Consider the following 19,992-nt stretch of genomic DNA (forward strand, 5'->3'; position numbering starts at 1 on the left):
AAAGAGAATAGAAAAGGCAGCCGCAGAAACCAGACAGCAGAACTCAGTTTTTAGAGAGCCGTCCGGGTGGTCTGGAGAAACTGGAACCCTCATACAGTGCTGGTGGGAATGAAAAATGGTGCAGCCACTTTGGAAAACAGTTGTGTTTTTTTTAAAAAGTTAAACATAGAGTTACTATCTGACCTGGCAATTCCACTCCTTGGTATCTACCCAAGAGAAATGAAAACATATGTCCACATAAAAACTTGTATGAGAATATCCCTAGCAGTATATTCATAATAGCGAAAAAGTGGAAACAGCCCAAATACCCATCAACTGGGGAAAAAACCTAAATGTCCATCAACTGGGGAAACAACCTAAATATCCATCAACTGCGAACAGTAGATAAACTAAATGTGGTCTATCTATACAACGGAGTCTTAATCAGCAAAAAAAAAAAAAAAAAAAAGGAATGAAGTTCTCACACCTGCTACAGCATGCCTGACCCTTGAAAACATTAGGCTAAGTGCAAGAAGCCAGTCACAAAAGGTCATTTACTATACGATTCCATTTATATGAAATGCTCAGAAAGGCAAGTTTATTGACAGAAAGTAGATTAGTGTCTGTCGGGGGCTGGGGTGGGACAAAAGAGTGATAGATAGAAAATAGACACAAGATTTCTTTTCAAGATGATTTAAAATTATGGTGACGATTACACAGCTCTGTAAGTATACCAATCACCATTAAATTGTACACTTAACACAAGTGAATTTTATGATACAGAGTAAACCTTGGTAAAGCTTCAAGAAAACCCATGATGAGTAAATGCAATGCAAGGTTCTGGACTGGGGAAAAACTTGACATAAAGGACATCATTGGGATAATTGGTGAAATGCAACTCTAAATTGTATTTTATTTTATTTATTTATTTTTTACTTTTTGGACATACCCTGTGGCATGTGGGATCTCAGTTCCCTGACCAGGGATCGAACCACACACACCCCTGAATTGGAAGCTCGGTGTCTTAACCACAGGACCGCCGGGGAAGTCCCTAAATTGTACTTTAGATCCTAGTACTGTGACCGTATTAAGTTTCATGAATTCGGCTATTGGACCGCAGATATGTAAGAGAGTGTCCTTGCTCTTATGAAACATGCTGAAGTATTATTTAGGAGTAAGAGTCATCACGTTGCATGTTTGTGATGACCTCTCAAATAGTTCTGGGAGAAAAAAAATGTTTTTGTGAGAGACTGAAATTTGGTGAAATGTTACTTAGGATTGAAGTTGGGTGAAGGGTACATGGGAGAATTTTTTGAAAAAAATTCTTGCAGGCCTTCTTCAAGATTGAAATTGTTACAGAATAACTCTTAATGGATACACACGTAAAAACATGACTGAGTGGAACTTGAATACCCCTGAGAATAAACCCATGGCCCCCAGAGGAGAAAAGGCACTGATGCAGTTGTGAACACACCTCCCACAGGGGGTGTCCCTGTTCATCCCATGTCTAGGTGCCCCCACACACCCCTCCACCGCCCGGCGCTACCCATCCCATTCCTGGAGATTCCACCGATTCCCAGGCTGGGAGCCCCCGAATTATTCTAGGGGTTCTTGCATCCCATATACGCTGCTGGTAGACCAAACAAATACTATGTTTCACACACGAACATCTTTCAAACCCAAACAGATGCTGTGCGATGAACAAAATTCAAAGACTTCACATTCATCTAAAATGCGTTCTCAGTGGCTCACTGTGATTTTTCAGCCACGGATACTAAGCCTCGTGTGCACAGGTCGGGGGGGGGTATGTGTGGGATTTGGGGTGGTGAAAAGGCACCCTCCCTTTACCAGAAAAGCCTGGCAAGCGCACACGGAGCCATCCCAACTCCCTACGCCGCTGCTTCGTGGCGGGGAGGACAGGGTTGGAGCGGCGAGAGGGAGGCCCTAGGGCTCCCACCTCAGCAAGTCTCCGGGGGCCTGGCCACCCAGTTCCCACGCTGGCACCACGTTTCCCCAGCCCGCCTGCTCCCAGCGGGTCGGGAGCCTCTAGAGGGCAGTGAACGGGATGGGGCCGATTCCCTCTGAGTCTCAAGCGGCCAGCACTGGGCCTGGGTGGCCATGAAGGTGAGGGCTGGGTGAAGGGGGCTGGCTGGGGCCAGCTGACCCCCGGCTCTCCACTTCTTAGCCATGTGGTCACTGAGCGCTCGGAATGGGGCTAGCTGGGGAGCGGACTTCTTTAAAATTTGAATGATTTTCAGCAGTTGACGTTTAAATAGCCATCTATGGCCAGCGGCCTCTGTCCCGGGCAGTGCAGCTTCTAGAGGCTTAACGGAAACACAGAATGGAGCCGACGCAGAAGGTGAGCTGGCCGGCTGAGACCCCTCCATTCCCAGCTGGGCTCTGGGGTTCCCCCCACCCCCGACCCGAGCAAAGCCTGGAATGCCTGGGCAAGCCTCACCCCCGCATCTGGCCTGCTTCAGGGACTCGCCCGCTCAGTGGGAACGGAGCTCCCTGCAGGGTGGGTGCCGAACCAGGGGCTCTGAACGCCGTGGCAACGTAAGGGGTCTTCAAGGGTAGTTCTACCGGGTAATTTTTGGCTCTGTATCCAATGACTTTAGAACCTGCTCCCCTGACCCCAACCCTTGTAAGGTAAGAAGCTGGCAAAATCCTAATGACACATACTCTGTGACTGCAAAATATGGCCAGAGATCCCCTGCATCCGGTACCCAGGTCCCTCAGCTCCGGGACTCGTCCCCTCCTCCTCCTCCCACAGGCGGGGTCCGTCTCCCCTCCCCCTGGCCACGGGACGTTCATTGCACAACAGAATGTGGCGGGAGGGATGGACGTCTCAGTTCCGAGGCTCCACCTTCGCCCCCTTGGAACGCTGCCCTCAGATGCCATGGCCTCTGGCTGCCCGCTGGGGGCCAAACTGCCGGGCGGGGGGGGGGGGGGGAGAAACAGAGGTGCCCCGGCACCAACTGCAGCCGTGTGAGTGGGGCCACCTGGCACCTTCTGGTGAGCCCCGGGGGACCAGCAGGGCGGCCCGGGTTCTCGCCGGCACGGTCACACACTGCTGTCGCAGCCACGACATGCGGGGTGGTTTGTTACACAGCAAACACTAACCGAAGCAGGAAATGGCACGTCCATCACCAGTGTGGCTGCCCGGGGCTGGGGCAGTGGTCACAGCTCAGGGTGCAGCCCACGCCCCGGAAGGCAGACCCAGGGACCTAAAGCGTTCCCGGGAGGGGTGGGGGACCCACAAGCGGTGTCCCGGGCCCCAGGGGAACTTATGTGCCCTTTAAACAGAACAGAGTCCTGAGCGGGGCTGAGGGAGGCAGCCTTTGGGAGGCGCCTGCACCCTGCACCGAGCTGGGCTCTGATCGGCCTGGACTGGCCGAAGTGCGGAGGGCTTCTGGGTCGGCGGTGCCCTGCAGCCCAGCCCCTCCCGGGGCGTTTACGGGACAAGGTTACAATACAAAGCCCTTGCCGTGGGTGGGTGTCTTTCTCCCCTTTTACAGGGGAGGAGACGGACTCAGGAGCAAAGGCGCTTGTCGGAGTCACCCTGCCTGTACTTGCCCTCCTCCAGATCCGGCTTCTGGGTGCAAAAGCCTCCACGCTGCAGGCAGGGGACACCCCGCAGACACTCCTCCAGCTCCCAACTGGGGCCACAGGGGAAGGCAGCAGGAGACTGCCACACGGGGGTGGGGGGGTGGGGATACTGACCCAGCCCGATGCAAGGAGGACGGGGGCACGCGGACCCCCAGAAGAGGCCCGGGGAGCTGCCAGCAAAGGACCCCGCCTTCGGCAGCCGTGCGGCAGCCAGAGGCAGGCACCACGGGGGCCCTTCTCCCACAACTGGCCCACCAGCTGATGGAACAGCGGTGGCACCAGCTGGGGGCCAGCTGCCACCCGGGAGAGGGGACGCCAGGGATCACGGTCTGCCCTCCTCATCGCTTGGGCGGTGGCTGGCACACTGCAGCCGCTCAGCTGAAAGATTTACCAATAGAGTGACTCACTGGATCCCCTCCCAGGGCAGGAAGGGGAGTCCTCGGGGAGGGGACGTCCAACCGCCCAGTGGGAAAGAGACGCCCCAGAAAACCCCATCCCGTGGACCGGGTATTCCATCGATCCGCTCAGTGACCCCCGAGGTGGTGATTCGAAAGCTATTTCCCAGCTAAAGCAACTGAGGCCCAGAGAAACGAGGTGACTTGCCCAAGGCCATAGAGCCTGGACGGCGGAGCTGGGTCTTGGGCCCCCGGCCTCCTGGGAGCTACAGCTGTTCGTTCCTCTGAGTTCACCATGCAAAGGAAGGAGTCGTCACAGCCAACATCCACTGACACCTGCGAGGTGCCTGGCACTGCACCCGGTCCTTTCAAGGTTTTCTCACTCGCCCACAGCGAGAGGTGATCGTAGGTCCACTTTGCAGCTATAACTGAGGCCCAGCGCAGCTCTGTGGCTGGCCCTAGGTCACAAACCAAGGCAGCAGGCCATCCGGGGCTGGGACTCCCACCGCCAGACTTCCCCATGCGGCGACAGCGAGGCAGAACTCGCCGTGCCCCCAGTGCCTCGGCGGCCTCTTTGCGCAAGGAAGGTGTGGGCAGGATGACCTCTGACCTGGTGTGATGTCATGGGGGGGGACGGGACTCTCCTGGGAAGTCTTAGGGCTGAAAAGGGAAGTGAGGAGCGGCCGTTTCCCCATCCCGCCCGCTCCCCACCCTGGCCCTGTGCCAGGTGGGTGGTCGCCTCCCTTTGACCGCCTCCTCCGGAAACTGCCCCGGAAGTGCCCCTGTGCCCACAGCTGCAGCATAAAGCCAGCCTCCAGCCCCGGAGCCTCACAACCTCACACCCTCCTGCTGAGATCGCCCCAGTGCGAAACCGGGAGCCACGATAATGAATACACACACATGTGTGGGTGTGCACACGTACTCATGTCACCGTGACTTCTCTCTACTTCAGGAAACATCACAGGACAGCTGGGTTGGCGGTGTCTGGGGACCAGGGGGGCTATGTGTGCCCCGGGGCTGCCCTCCTCTCGGCCTGCGTGGCGCCAGCCTCCTGCCCATCCTCTGCCTCTGGTGCCCCCTGCAATCCGTCCCCCACCTGAGGTCCTGAGGCCCCTTCTTCAAACACAGATCTGACCACCATGAGGCAGCAGAGCAGACGGTTCAGAGCCTGGGCTTCGGGGCCAGGATGATTTGAGGTGTGAGGCCGTTTGTTAACGACGTGAGCTTGGGCAAGTGACAATCTCCCTAAGCCTTGGCTTTCTCGCCTGCAAAATGGGTATCATGAGAAACCCTCGCCTATGGTGCTGGCAGGAAGGGACGCTTCAGGTCAAGCCGCCAAGCACGGCGCCGGGAGGGTCCTATCAGACCCCAGCGGGGAGGCTGGATGTCTGTGCCTGCCCAGCCTCCCAGCGCACGTCCAGTAGGGCACCCCACTTTTCCCCGGGGGACCCCCCTCCTCCACTCTTAGTCTATGTAATTTGTGTCCATGGACTCCGTCCCTCACTTGACGGTATTCCACCCTGTTAGCAAAGTGACTGGTCCAGCGATGGGCATGTGAGCCAAGCCCGTTACTGGGAGTTTGCTGGAACCCTTTCTGTTGGGACCATTAGCCGTCACACTACGGTAGACCTGGAGCTGTCAGTCCCACCCCGAGCAGAGACGCCGCCTGGGAGTGAAGCCGGGAAAGAAGACAAGAAGACACCAGCGTCTCTGACAAACAGTTTGAGCTCCTGAATTAAACCTAAAGCCCTGTCTGTTTCAGAAGGTAGAAGGCAATAAATTCAGCCTTCAGCTTGAGCCAGCCTGGGTTTTTGTTTGCTTGTTTTTGTCACTTGCCACCGCAAGAATACTGTTTTAGTCTGACCTCCCTGCTCAAAAGCCCCGATGGCGCCTCTGTGCCCACGGAGAGAGCGCAGCACTCCGGGCTCGCGGCCCACCCGCCTTCCTTTTTGGCCCCAATCTGGCCCTCGCCCCCTCCAGACCCGACACCGCCCAACTCTGACTGCGACTCCCCAAACACGCGGGGACTCGACCTACAGATTCCACCCACCACCTCCTGCCTCTCCACCTGCCCAGTTCTTCTCACACTGCAGACCCAGCTCAGGCGCCTCCGCTTCCCTGAAAACCTCTCCTAAATGCTCCCCCCCTACCCCCGAAGAGCCACTGCCATCCAGCTCTGGCCTGCGCCACTCTTGATTATATCCCTCGGACAAAGTCCACTAGTGTTTTTCTCTTGTCTCACTGGAGCTTTTAGGAAAAGAACTCCCTGGATTGACTTGGGATCTGACAAATTCGAAATCTGCTCTTAACTCACCAGGTGCCTTTCCTGAACTTCAGGCCTCCCTGGCCGGGTGCCTGCCCTCAGGGGGCATATACCCGGAACCAAACAATTTCCCATTTGTCTCAAATCCATGGTTGCAAAAAAACACGACAATTTAAAAAACGTGACAGTCCAACTGAGAACAGCAGTTTTACTCAAAGTAATCACCGACCTTTACGGAGCCACTGTTCTTTAATCCTCACCTGGTGAAATGCTACCCTCGTTTGGCAGAGGAGGAAACGGAGGCTCAGAGGGGTACAGGGTGCTGCCCAAGGAGTCAGAGCAAGCAAAGCGGGGGCTGGGATCTGACCCTCCGCCTTCCCGCTCCCACCCTGCCTTATCTCAGCCGCCCGCGAACACCCGTGAGGAGCAGTTTAGAACGGGTTTAAAAATTTGCCGCTTAAAGCTCAGAACCAAGCTGGTTTCCCGGCTGCTCCGGGCGGGTGGCCGTCCATACCCACTGCGGCGTTGGGGTCTCGGGCTTCACAATTCACACCTGGCCTCTGGCTCTGACGCGCCCCCGTTTTGCAGGCGTCAGGCTCCAGATTTACCGTGTTTGCTGCCAGTGTGAGGGGAGGCCTGGTGGTTAGTCTTCTGGGAAGGTGTTTCAACACACAACTGCTTTGAACACGGTGACTTCCCCGTGCGACCCTGCCACGGGGCGGCCCTGCAGCCTCTTGATGGCAGAGCGGAGGCCGCTGAGCCCGGCCAGCGGGGAAGCAGCACCTTCTAACTTTGCAGGGAAATACGACTGATTGGCTTATTTAGAAAAGGCTTGTTCTAATCAAGCACCCGGTTCCTCCTCTGCAAAGAGGGGATGAGGAGCTTCCAGGGGCTGTTGTGTGGCCAGAACGAGGCCAGATGGAAAGTTACAGGCACACAGTAGGTGCGCACTAAGCGCTCGCTCTTTCTTGTCCTCACAGCCTAGAAGCCGGGCCATCTATCACCCAAATGCAGGCCCCGTCGCTCCCTCACTGCCACCCCCCAGGCATCCTGACCTCCGAGCCTGGGCAGGAACGCCAAGAACCCGGCACAGTCAGGTCGGTCCCACCGTGTGCGGATCCTGAGCTGACCTGAGCCCCAGACTGGAGCCCAGGGCTCCTGCTCCCTCACTTCTCATTGCCCAGGCCAACTCCAAGACCTCGAAGTCTAGCTGAGCTGCCACCTCTTCCAGGAAGCCTTTGGGGAACGTCCGGATGTAAACTCTGACTCTCCTCCTCTGAGCTCCCACGGGCCTCGGAGCTCACCCCCCCCACCCCCCCCACCACCCCCCGCTCAGCTCTGACCGCCTGTGTCGTAACTTCCTCTTTTCCTGTCCCATCTTCCCCGGGGCACTGTCAACATCCCGGGACAGAAACAGCGTGCGGCTCGGCTCGCCACAGCCTGGCCCTGCAGCCGGCCCGTTGCAGGGTCGGGGAACACGCCCGACACGCCGGGCACCCACGTGCAGAAGGCCAAAATGAAGACGGTAGAGAGAAAGCAGCGTGAGGGTTGAAAAGTCCAAACCCAGGACATAAATTGAACTCCTGGATCCAGCCATTCCTGAAGCTAGTTACCCCTCGACTTTTCAGTTCCAAGGGCCAGAGGAGCCCCTTCAATACATAAGCCTGTCTGTTTTGGATTTCTCTGTCACTTGCAACTAGAAGGTCCTCTACTACGAGGCTTGGCGAGGTGACCTGAAGCGCCCAAGGTCACGTATCCAAGAAAGCAGCAGAGTGAGACTCACACCAAAGTCTGGGCTCTCGGCCTGCTTCAGCAGCCTGACCACAGCCCAGCGTCCAGGCCCAGCACTCTGGGTGCAGCCCAGACACCCTGCTCTGCCGGGCCATAGCCCTCTCACCTGTTTGCCAGAAGCAGGTGATGTCACGCTGATAGGGATTTCTGGGCACTGGTTTGCTCATCCGTCGAACGCGGCTAAGGACTCCTCCTTCACAGACCCTCAGTGAAGGTCAGAGAATGACCTTCACGCTCGCCTGGCCCACATGGGGGTGGGGGGGACTCGGAGTGGAGGCCACGGTGCGGACCCTCCTTCCCGCCCTCACCTGGCAGACGGCCTGCAGGTGCTGTGCTCAGCAGACCCCCGCCCCAGCTCGGGGGCCGCATGGAGCTCCAGGCACACCCTGCCCACGCCTGGCCGGTCCTCCTGCCGTGGCAGTAGCCCCACTTCTGGGCAGGGGTCTCGAAGGCCGAGCTGCTCTGGTTCTCTGCTGGTGTAGGTGAGGGTCCTGCAGAGCCCCAGCTCACTCCAAGCCCAGGGGAAGGGCTCCAAACTGGATGAGGCCAGCAGGCCTCTGGGAGATGGGCCCAAGGCGGCTCCGTGGACTCCGTGTCCCACCCAGGCCATGCCCCGGGGGAAAGGGTCACCTGGAAAGTATCCAGGCCCGAGGAAAACTCTCTGAGGATGTGGGTTCTTCAAGGTGTGGCAGGGAAGGAACGCCCATCAGACCTGAATGCATCTGGTGACCACGAAGCAGTCTCCTTTCGTGCTCGAGCCAGCGGAGCCTGACCTGGCCCCCACAGGCAGGGGTGCAGAGCCGGGACCCCCGGGGGGCTATGAGACCCTAATGTCTACACAGCCGCGACCCACTCACTCGGGGGCTCAGGAGGAGCGATGGTTGGGCGTGACGACCGATTCTAGCAGCGCCAAGTTGAGGGGGGTCACGTCACGACTGGGATGTGGTCTGGGGACTTCCAGAAGCTTCAGGGGAGGGAGCCGCTGGGATGCCCTACATCCCTCCCTCCTCACAGCCCGGCTGCAGATACGCTTCTGCTCAGAGCTCCAGGCACCCACGGCCCTGCGCCACTCGGGCCCCTCTGCCTGCCACCTGCTCTCCAAATCAACGTCACATCTACTTACTTCTTGATTTTTTAGCTTTGCTTCATCCTAAGGATTGATGACGGTGCAATCATGAATCTGGTATGCTAGCCGGCTTTGTTTCAAATAGGCCACGTGTACCCATGAAAATGAATCACGTCCGCCCCGGTGCCCCTTCCCTGCTATCCATCCCCCTCCCCTCACTTTTCCTCTGCTCCGTCTGTGTCCCTTTTGGATCCTCAGACAACACGGTGCTCGGCGCCACAGTAGGTGCTCAATAAAAGTGGAATCCTTGAACTTATGGACAAGCGAGGTGCTGAGACAGCACGGAGTCGTGGGGGGCTTGGCTCCCGACTCCATGGCCTGTGCGCAGGCGAGGACAGGAGGCCTCGCGAGTGAAAGCGGCTCGTCCGAGGCACCAGCCCAAGAGCCGGCCCCAGAGCCCCGCGTGCCCTCGGGGTGGCCTTTGCCCGGCCGGACCGGCGTCCGTCCACCTGGCCAGGCTCAGCAGCTGGGCCCTGGGGCCTGGCAGAAGGCAGCTCACTGCCGGAGACGCCGAGCTGGGGGCCGGAGCCCTGGGCTCTGAGCCGCCTGACCTCTGGGGTCCTCCTTGGCCCCTGGCCCTCTGCGCCATCAGGCAGCTCTATGGATGGGTCAGAGGAGGCCGACCCCATCTCAGAGGGCAGCCTTGGAGCTCTCACTCCTCTTGCAGCCAAGCCTCCTCCACCCCAGTCCCGGCTACTGGGGGCCCATGGGGCAGCAGCCCCTCTGCAGGACTGGAGTCCAAGCCCTGCAAAGGGAGAAGCGGACCCAGCGACGGGGTTGCCATGGGATCCACTGACCCCCGTCGCCTGCACTTCCTGCCCCGACAGAGGCTGCTTGGTGCACCGAGGGGCTGGGGGTAGCTCCAGGTTCAAACTCCAGCTCCCCTATGTACTCCGGCAGCGGGACGCCGCACGGATGCCCTCACGTCACCCGAGGCGACAGCCGTCCTCCTTCCCAGTCTCTGTGAGGGTTAGAGGGGGAATCTCCCCGAGGGGCAGGTGGCCCAGGTCCCCAGCGCGCCAGAGGGGATCTCCCGAGGGGCGGCGGCAGCGCTACGCTGAGCTGCTCCTTCTGCGTGGACAGAGCTGCCCGCCCACCCGGGACTGTGCCCGGGTCCCTCCCGGCCCGGGATCCGCAGAGCCTCACGGCTCCACGCGGGACCAGTTCAGAGAGAAGGTGACCCTGTCGGCGGGGCCGGGGGCCGCTGGGGGGACACGCGCTGGGCCGCTGCGGGGCCGCTGGGGGGAGATCCGCCCAGGCAGCGTCCTCTCGGGACGAAGCTGACCCTGACGGACCGACAGACGGGAAGCCCGGGTCCCAGAGCCCGGGGACGCCTCCCGCGCCCTCGGCCCAGCCTCCCCGTGCTCCGAGCGTGGGCTCCTGGGGCGAGGGAGTCGGGGGGGTGCACCGACCACCCCGTGGAGGCCTCTGGAGCCTCAGTTCACCTGGCTGTGAAGTGGGCCTGGGCCAGAGTCCCTCTCTCTCGGGTGGTGGTGGGGGGGTGGGTGGGTCGCGGGGCCCCAGGCAGAGAACCCACCGGCCCGGGGGGGCTGAGGGGGCCCTGGCCGTCCTCCCTCCAGGGCGTGGGGCGGGCCTAACCCCCGGGGGAGCGGGCGGACTTCCCTCCCGCAGCCGTGGCCGCCCTTCCCGGCAGCTGTGGGGAAACCCCTGGGGCTCCTGGGCCAGCCGGGCCACACCATCCAGACAGTGAGAAGGCACAAAAAACGGTCCCGAGCAACAGCCAAACCCCAACGGGCGCGCCAGAGACCCTCACTGCGGCCGCTGCCCCGAAGGCTGGCGGCCCCTCGCGGGTCACCCAGGTGGCCGGGCCCCTCGCCCTGCTCCTGGGCGGGCGGTGGGTACTCACGGTGTCACCACGGAGAGGGCGGCGGTCTTCCTGGAGCCCCGGCACCCCGCCTGCCTCCGTGGCCCCTCGGGACCAGCTGTGGGCCCTCCCCCCCCCAGCAGGGCCTGACCGACTTCCTCCCTGCGCAGCCGGCGTCCAGGAAGCCACGCCCCGGGCACCCTGCGGCCCCCGCCCGCCCCCCCCACCCCGGGCCCGGGCACTGCCCAGTGGGCCCCGTCAAGGTCTGGCCTGTCCAAGGGGCCCCAGACCAGGCGGGCCCCAGGGGCTCTGCTCAATAAATAATACAGCTTCCTGCCTGGCCGGTCTCTCGTGGCCGATCGCGTTTCGGGGCCACTCGAGTTTCGTCGAGGCTGCTTTGTTCAGAGCGCCGGCCCGGCTGGGTCTCCGGCCACACGGAGCTAACGCTCTCACTGTGGGCCGGCCCGGGCAGGCAGGACAAAGGTGTGTGACAGGTGGCCCTGGAGGACGCTACCCTACTTACTCTGAAAGCCGCTTCAGCCCACAGGGGATCGGGGATGGCAGGGGTGGGGCGGTCAGCCCGCCTCCCCTGTGGCCGGGCGGGTCTCTGAGGCCTTCACGCGCTCAAGCCCCCGTGCTCACACCGGTGGGGTCACCTGGAGAGTCCCCGGCCACTGCCCCCCCCCTGCCCAGGCCCCCTCCTCCAGGAAGCCCGCCCCACCGCGGGGCCGATCTCTCTGCCACCTTCTGCCAGTTTGTCTCCTTGGGGTGTCCGTCGTCGTCTCTCTCCTGCCTGGCCTCTCCAGCCCCCGCCAGCCCACACCCTGCCCCCTCCACCGCCTCATTTCCTCGCAGCAGGGACTGTTTTAAAACAGAAAGCGCGTCATGTCATTACCCTGCTTCAAACCCTGCCGTCTCTCTTCCAACCTCAGTCAACTCTCAAGTCCTCAGAAGGATGTGGTCCTGGACCCCGGGGACGCGCATTCTTTCCCTCCCTGACCTTTGTCTCTAACATTATGTTACGTTACGCCTCCGGGTCTTTGCACCTGCTGTGCTCGCTGCTGGAACGTTAGTTCTCCCCCAGCTCTGCCCCCGCTCTACTCAAGGCCACTCCCTCCCACAGGCCTTTCTTTCCTTTGTCTTGTTTTTAAAACAGTTTCCTCGAGATACGATTTGCGTTCCATAAAATTCACCCATTTAAAGTGTGCAATTCACGGGACTTCCCTGGAGGTCCGGCGGTTGGCGCTCCGCGCTTCCACCACCGTGGGGGGCACGGGTTCGATCCCTGGTCGGGGAACTAGGATCCCGCATATGCCTTGCAGCACAGCCAAAAAAATAAAAAATATAAAAATAAAGTGTGCACTTCAATGGTTTCAGTATATTCAGAGTGGTGCAAACGTCACCACCATCTAAGTCTGGAACGTTTTCATCATCCCAGAAAGAAACACCCGTTAAGCAGTCCCTCCCGGCCCCGCCCCAGCCTCAACAACCACTAGTCTATTCCTGTGTCTGTGGACCTGGCTCTCGGGGACGTTTGTGCAAGTGGAACCACACACTCTGCGGCCTTTCCTGACTGGCTCGCGCTGCTTAGTCTGGTGTTCTCAAGGTTTGGCCACGTCCTAGCACGTACCGGCACGTCACTCCTTTGCACGGCTGCATAACATCCCGTTGCACGGATGGACCCACTCATCAGCTGAAGGACACCTGGGAGCGGCCCTTCTGGACCACCCAGCTCACGTGGCCCCTCCTGCCCCTTGGCTCCATCACGCCTCCCAGTTTAACCCTCTTCCCTGACTCCCCGTCTGAAGACCTCTTCGTCTCTCTGTTTTCCTGTTTGTCTCCCGTCTGAACTGCAGCCCTGTGAGACCCTGGCCGACCACGTCCTCACTGCCGGATCCCCGGGGCCCGGCGCCCAGTAAGCACTCAGCCTTTCCCACGCCTGCTGGGGTGGCTTGGGCCCCGCCACCTCCCTGCCCGGCTCTCTGAGGGCAAGCGCGCTCCCACCAAGAAAGGTCTCCCCGGTGACCCCGAGAGGGAACCAGTAACGCCAGGCCCGGAGCCCCTGGCTCCTCCTCTGCCCCGGGGATGGCGCCCCTCCCTCCCAGGTGGATGTGCGAAAGCAGCGTGCCTGCACAGAGGCGATGGATGGAGCAGCACGTGATAGGGGGGCAGGCCTGCAGGGCTGAGGCTCAGGGAGGCCCACGTATGAGAGGGGAGAGCGGCTGCCAGAAGAATCCACGTGAGCTTTGGGCAGCGCCCGGAGCAAGGAGGCGGCAGCTCCTCTGCCCTGCCTGGGATCTCCCGGCCCGGCCGCACTCGGCTCTCGTGCCGAGAGAGGGACCAGCAGAGCCTGGCGTGTGTCCACAGGAGAAGGAGGTGAGGAGGAGACTGGAGACCCCGTCCCCAGCCTCAGGGAGTCCTGGCCACTGCAGGCTGCGTCAGGACAGGGGCGGGAGTGGGCTGGGGGCCTGAGCACAGGGCCAGCACCCCCAACCCAGAGTGGGGGGTGGCATCCCAGGAAGAGAAGCGCCAGCTCCAAGTGGGAAAGGATCTGCACGCCCGCGAGCTGGCCAGGCTGGGAGGCAGCGAGCCCCCCGCTTCCGGGCATCAGATGGCTAATTGTCCGGAAGCTCCCTGGGAGCTCCCGGAGCTTGGCTGCCAGCTGCTCCCCAGCCCTCCTCCCCACGTTCACCACAGCGGGGGAGGGGCCGGGGGCAGGGTCTGCATCCCAACTGCCCCCCCCCCCCGCAGCTCAAATGCCCTTCTGGCCCCCAGGGCACAAAGCAACCTCTCGTTCCCCAAAGAATGCCAGGTGCACCAGTGATTTTCCGGCCTGACCCCCGAGGCTGAGGGTTACCTGCAGCGCAGAGGAGGGGCTGTAACAGACAGGGCCCCACCCCGGAGGTGGGCGCTCAGACACGGCCGCACGTGGCACCCACCCCGCAGGCATCGACTCAGTTAACTTCAGAACCACCCTAAAAGTCACTCACGTGGTAGAAAGGGCTGAGCTGCTTCCAAACTCGGGGCAGCCTGACTGCCAAGCCCGACCTCCCCCGCACTCCATCACCGTCCTCCGGGACGCAGACGACACCCGGAGGGAAGGCAGGGGACGGGGTCGGGGGTGCCGAGCCGACAGAACCCCCTTAGGATCTCCCCAAGAAGCCCGCCCGGCTGGCACCGCTTCCCTCACCGTACAGGCGAGGGGAGGGACCCGAGAGGGTCAGCATCTGGCGCGCGACTGCACATCTCACAACCTACTGCTGCTGGCTGGGACGCCGTGCGCCCAGCTCCCGGGAGATCTGTCCGGGAGATGCCCCGCGCCCAGGGGTCCCTTCTCAGAGACTTCAGGCCAAGTCCCAGGGGTCCTGCCACCTGCAGCTTCTTGGCTGCAGCCACCGGGGCCCTGGGCAGAGGGCCAGGGCGGGCCAGCCGGCGGCCTGTTCCCCACTCACCTCGCGCTTTTCCAGACGTGCGCGGCCCAGCCAGGGCGACGGGCACACGTGCAGGGGAATCTGAAGACGCAAGTGGGAAACTATGCGCTGTCCGAGCACACAACCCTCCGATCTGTCCCTGTGGCCGCTGCCAGCCCCGCCTGGGGCCGCAGACCTGCTGACTCAGGTCTCCCACCGCCCCCCCCGCCCCCCGGCAGCCAAGGGGGCTGGGATCCCGCCGAGGGCCCGCTCCAGCTGTCTGTCCGTCTGTCTGTCTCAGGCAGTGGCCTTACTTACGCCCTCTTGGGGGCCCTCCAACAAAATGGGGTGGGGGGTGCAGGGCGCAGGGTGTGTGTGCTGAAGCCTGGAGCCCACCCCGTGCGTCCCACACCGGGCCCATCCTCCTTGCTGACCACACAGCGCCCTGTACTTACGGGCGCTAAGCGGGGGTTTGGGGAGAACCCAGGGCCAATCACGGTGCCCTCACCCACCCCAAGCCGGTCCTCTGTCATTGACGGCCAGGCGGCCACCCGGCCAGTGTGCCCTGCAGGCCTGCCCGTCGCTCCTGTACGGCCAGCAGCGCCCACAAACGCCGAGGGGGCACCGACCTCGAGCCCCGCAAGCCCTCAGGTGGCTGTGCAATGACTCCCACCCTGAAGATGAGGAAACTGAGGCCTGGAGAGGGCAGCCTGCAAGGGCTCCATGAGGCTGGGCTGTTCCTCCTCAGAGCTGGTGAGCCCCTGGCAGAGCACAGCAGGGCCTCCCAGGCCTGGGCCCACTGCATCCTGTAAACAACCCCTGAGGTTTCCAGAGTGCCAATCCCCGGAAACCGCAGGAAAGAACGAGACACAGGAAAATCCTGCTGCGGTTAGAGGGAAAGGCACCCAGGGACTCACCCCCTGCCTGGCCCAGCCTCCAAGGTGCCTGCCTGAGGAGGTCTGTCCCAGGGTTTGAGGAGGGACAAGCGGCTGCTGACTCACTCCAGGGGTGAGCTTCTCTCTCCATTCCTACAGCCAGCCTGCATCCCCACCCAAGAAAAACCCTCAGCCCTTACTGTCTGCCCTGTTTCCCTAAAGCCAGGCCCAAGGCCTGTCCCTGCAATGCTTCTCACCCACCCATCTACCCAGGATGAGGCCCAGGGTCCCAAACACTCTCCCCCAGCAGCAGAGACAACTGTGGTCCTGGAGATGATAGCTTCTTATCACTGTGAGAGTGACCTGGGTGGCTGGGTTTCCCTTTTTCCTTTGGCTGCTAGGAAGCTCAGCAATTTTCATCTCAACAAAAGGACCTCAGGCCCCTGCATATCTCTGTTCTATGTTTTTTTTCTGCTAGGTCATGACATCCTGATCTAAATTGTGTTTTTCCTGATCCCAATGTTTTATTATTTATTTTACTGTAGGTATTTCATGTAAGTGGTCACAAATATCTTGGGAAGGAAAGAAGGAAGGAAGGCAGGAAGGAAGGAAGCAAGGGAAAGTTTATATAGTTTACATACCAGGTAATGAGGGTGGGAAGAAAGAGGTGGGGGGGGGCGGGCGGGGTTCCAATCCCTTATCCTTCCTAAAACCTCCCCTTGAAGTAAAAAACATGCCCAAAGGAAGATGTTATCCAAATAGGCGGGGCCTCTAAGCCCTTCCCAGCCCCTGGACAGATGTGGAGCCCAGCCTTGTCTGAGATCACACAGGATCCATTGGTCACTGCTCCTGGCTCTGAACGCTTTTAGCAGCTGCCGAGGCTGGAGCCAACCCGGGGGTGGGGCTGGGATTGGCGTTGTGGGTTGGGGGAGCGCCCCCTCCCCAGGGGCGGAGCTCTGCTCTACCTCCTTCTCCACCCCCACTGCACCTGGTTCCGGACACCCCCCAGCTCACGGAGGGGGAATTCAGCAGCTACCTCTTACCCAAAGCCGGCCCCATGCCAGGCTCCGCCCTCTGTTCCCTCACTTAATCCTCCCTTGGAGCCTCCAAGGATCTGCAGGTGGGAAACTCTGGCCCCAGAGGTGAAGTCACTTCACTCTCAAAAGCCAGTGACCCTGGGCTGCCTGGTGCCCAAGTCCGGGCTCAGCGACTGCGTGGCCAACACCGTGAAACGGTCCTGCCTGCCCGCGTTCTGAGCCCATCGCACCGAGGGGTGACAGTGAGGGAGGCTGGGGACGGGCCCAGGTCACGCAGACGTGCCCGAGGCTGGTGAGCTCTGTGATCAGCGCGGTTCCGTGCACGCTGGGGACACTGCCAGCCACACCGAACCTGCCAGGCACATCCTCCGGGGCACCTGGGCACCCCGGAACCTTGGCCCTCTGTCCCGCTCCCTCCCCGTCAGAGGCTCCGAGGAGAGCGCCAGGGTGGCCTTTCCTGCCTCCTTCCGTGCTCCCCCAGGGCGGGCCGCCCTGGACCTCGCAGAGCCAATGCAACTGGCCAGCCCAGCGACTGCCTGCGTCGGCCCGCGGGGGACAGCCGGGCACGGCTGCATACACACACACGCCCCCTGGTACCTGAGGGTCCTCACGGAGATGCAGTACTTCCACATAAGGCTCCACACGGCGCTGCCGCCGCCCTTCATGCTTGGCTAGAGGGGAGCGGGCGGCCGAGGGCCCACGGCGCTGCCCTCCGGCCCTGGTCCGCTCTGGCCAGGGGGCTGGCTCCTCAGGTCGCTTCCTTCTTCATGGCGGGAAGAAGAAAGGAAAGGCCCAAAGCCTGGGGGGGAGGAGGCGCTGGCTCCACAGGCCACCGCAGGTCCCAGCCGCCGGTCCTGCAGTCCCCGGGCAGCTGCGCCAGACCCTCCTGGCTGAGCGGCCCTCGTGCACCAGACCCCGTGGCTCCTGCACAAACTTGCGCCGGCTTCCTGCCAGGAGACGGCGGCGGCCCGGGGCCAGGGGAGCGGTGAGTCACTCAGGGCGGGCTGGGCGAGGGGCGTCCGCCTGGAGCCCAGGGTCTGGTCCTGCGTTCAGAGGCCGGCCTGGGACTGGGACAGGAGAGGCTGAGCCTGAGGAGGGAGGTGGGCGGGGAGGCGAGGGCGGGCCCACGTCCTCCCTCATCTCCCCAGAGGCCTAAACCCAACACCCGCCCGCCGCAGCCCTGCCCACCCGCTGCAGCCCTGCCCACCGAAGCCCTGGCCAGGATGCCGCCGAGAGGGGCTGTCTGCTTCCTGGGACAGCGCCAGCCCTCGAGGATCTCCGTCTGGTGGGGGAGATGAGGTTTCTAGCCCTGGCCAGGCCACCTCCCTGCTGTGTGGCGACCCTGGGGGTGGCTTGCCCCCCCCTTGGCCTCAATTAGTTCCACCCCACCCCCGGACCTTGGCCTCATGGAGCCCCGAGCACTGGTCCAGAACTGACTATCCAATTCTCCCAACTGCTTTCCGAGGTGCATTTCATCATCAGCTCCGTTTCACACGTGAGGAAAGTGAGGCACAGACAGAGGTGGTCGGTCAGTCACCCAGGCCACAGACCCAGGAGGTGGCGGAGGCGGGGCGTGAGCCGTGCGACGGGTGCCCGGAGGCCGCGCTGGAGCAGCCAGCGCACGCCAGCTCCTCCGTGCGCAGGTGGGGCAGGAGGAGGGTCGGGGGGCTGGGCCCCTCTCAGCAGCTGTGGGCTCTGGCCCTGAGCTGGGTTTGGGGCATTTCCAGGCACGGCCCCAGCTGGAGCCTCTGCCCTCGCCCCCCGCCAGCTGCTCCCAGGCCCAGCCCAGGGCAGGCAGCTGGGGCTTCCCAGGCGAAGCCCCTGGGGACGGTGACTCACAGCTCAAGGTCAGTGCGCACAGAACCCACTTCTCCCAGCCCACGGCCGCCAGGAAGTCCTCCAGAAGGCACGTGGGCCCAGACCCCGGCACCCTGCAGCCCTGGCCATCACACCCAGTCGCCGTTGCCCTCACGTCCAGTGGCTGTCGGGACCCCCGCTTCACCCACGAGGAGACCGAGGCCCAGAGAGCAGCATCACCTGCCCACGGACAGGCAGGGAGGACGGAGCTGGGCCTGACCGGGTCTCCGGGTCAAAGCCTTGCTCCGTCCCTGGGGCCCCCGCCCTGGCCCGTGCAGGATAGGAGTTCTGTTGTGGATTCCAGCCCGATTCCCACAGTGAGGACAGCGGCTGCACGCTTGTCTCTCCCCCAAGCCAGGAAAGAACTTTCTATCTGAAAGGAAGATAGGCTTCTACAAAGGCCACGGCCTCCCTGGGGGCCTTGTGAGCCCAAACTCTCACTCTTTGTTATCAGACACCACCGTAGTAGGCCCCTGCCTGCCACAGGACCTCCTCCACAGCACTCTGAGGAAGTGGCTGCCCGTCCTCAGCTTGGGCACCCTTGAGTACGCCCAGTGACGGGAGCCTCACTACCTCTCAAAGTCGCACATTCCATCACGGGCCTCCACTGACCTAGGGCAACTCTCCCTTGCATAGAGCCTCCCTTGTCACTTTTCATACTGGCTTCACTTCCTGCGCCCCACAGAGCAAGACCTCCCTTCAAAGGTCTTTCGGGTCCGTCCTCCTACTAGTGGAAGTTTCCTCAACATCTGCTGTGGGTGGGGGCCGCCTCTGTTTACACATCTCTACCCACCCCTGTGTTCACACATCCATTCACCCACCCACCTGTCCGACTAATCATCCATGGACCCATTCATCCATTCACAGATCCACACACATCTCCCTCCCTCTGTTCCAGTCAAGCATCCATTTACCCTCTTATCCAACCTCCCCGTCGATCCATCCATGCCCTCAGCCGTCCACCGCCTCCCTCACCCACCGGCCTGGGCCCCCGTCCCCACAGGGTCACGAGGTGGAACAGGTGGTGGCAGCGAGCCCTTCCTCCTCCTGTCTTCCGGAACCCCCCTCCCTGTCAGCCCTCGCCTCTCGCTCGGTCCCCGGCTTTCCATCCGTGACCCGTCATGTCCCTGGCAAACCGGAGCCTTCTCTGTCTCTGCCCCACGCCTTGTGTGGCCCCCAGGCTCCGGGTCCCCATGTCTCCTGGGTCCTACTGCCCCAGGCTCTGGGGCAGACCCCTGGCTCCTGGGCTCAGCACTGGGACGCCCAGCTCGAGGAGTATTTGTCACAGGCTTGCTCTGTGCCAGACACCAGTCACGGCAGGCACCCGGTAGAGGGGAGCACGTGGCACTTTTGCCCTGGAGGTGATCTTAGAGAGAGTGCCATTTTTAGGACCGGAGGCCCAGGACCCTTGCGGGGGGACCTCCTTCGAGTCTCTCTCGTCCTGGAGGACACACCTGTCCCATCACCAAAAGCTCTGGAGGTCCTGGGCCCCACTCTTCATCCCTCCTCTTGGCTGTGTCCACCTGGTCCATCTCCTTTCCAACAGCACCGACTTAGGGCTTCCCTCCCTCCACTTTACAGATGGGGAAACTGAGGCCGGGCGAGGAGCACGGCTTTCTCAGCTCCCAGGGAGTCACTTGCTCCTCAGAAGGCTGGCTGCTCCTTGGTGAGGATGGGCTGGGGAGACGGTGTGAGGGTTTAGAAAACCCTTGGGGGCACAAGAGGAGCTCACTCCCTGGGCCCACCCAGCGGGGGCCAATCCAGGCAGCGTCACCCACGCTCTCCTTCCCCGGTGGCCCCTGACGATCTGCCTCTTGAACCCCCG

At 61.7% G+C, this 19,992-nt stretch overlaps 1 protein-coding gene across 7 annotated transcripts in view; it reads right to left on the reverse strand.

Annotated features, from left to right (window-relative positions):
• Positions 1-19,992, reverse strand: part of IQSEC1 (IQ motif and Sec7 domain ArfGEF 1) — a 311,767-nt gene that overhangs the window by 89,063 nt on the left and 202,712 nt on the right. Inside the window, exon 1 of one of the 7 annotated variants that reach the window (XM_067043343.1) lies at positions 16,908-17,088. The exons of the other annotated variants lie outside the window; for them this stretch is intronic. Coding sequence (XP_066899444.1) covers positions 16,908-16,975 — 68 coding nt within the window. The 5' untranslated portion in view covers positions 16,976-17,088. Of the gene's footprint in view, positions 1-16,907; positions 17,089-19,992 lie in introns of those variants that run through there. 7 annotated transcript variants of the gene reach the window in all.

The sequence above is a fragment of the Kogia breviceps genome, chromosome 10, assembly GCF_026419965.1.
Source record: "Kogia breviceps isolate mKogBre1 chromosome 10, mKogBre1 haplotype 1, whole genome shotgun sequence".
NCBI lineage: Eukaryota > Metazoa > Chordata > Mammalia > Artiodactyla > Physeteridae > Kogia > Kogia breviceps.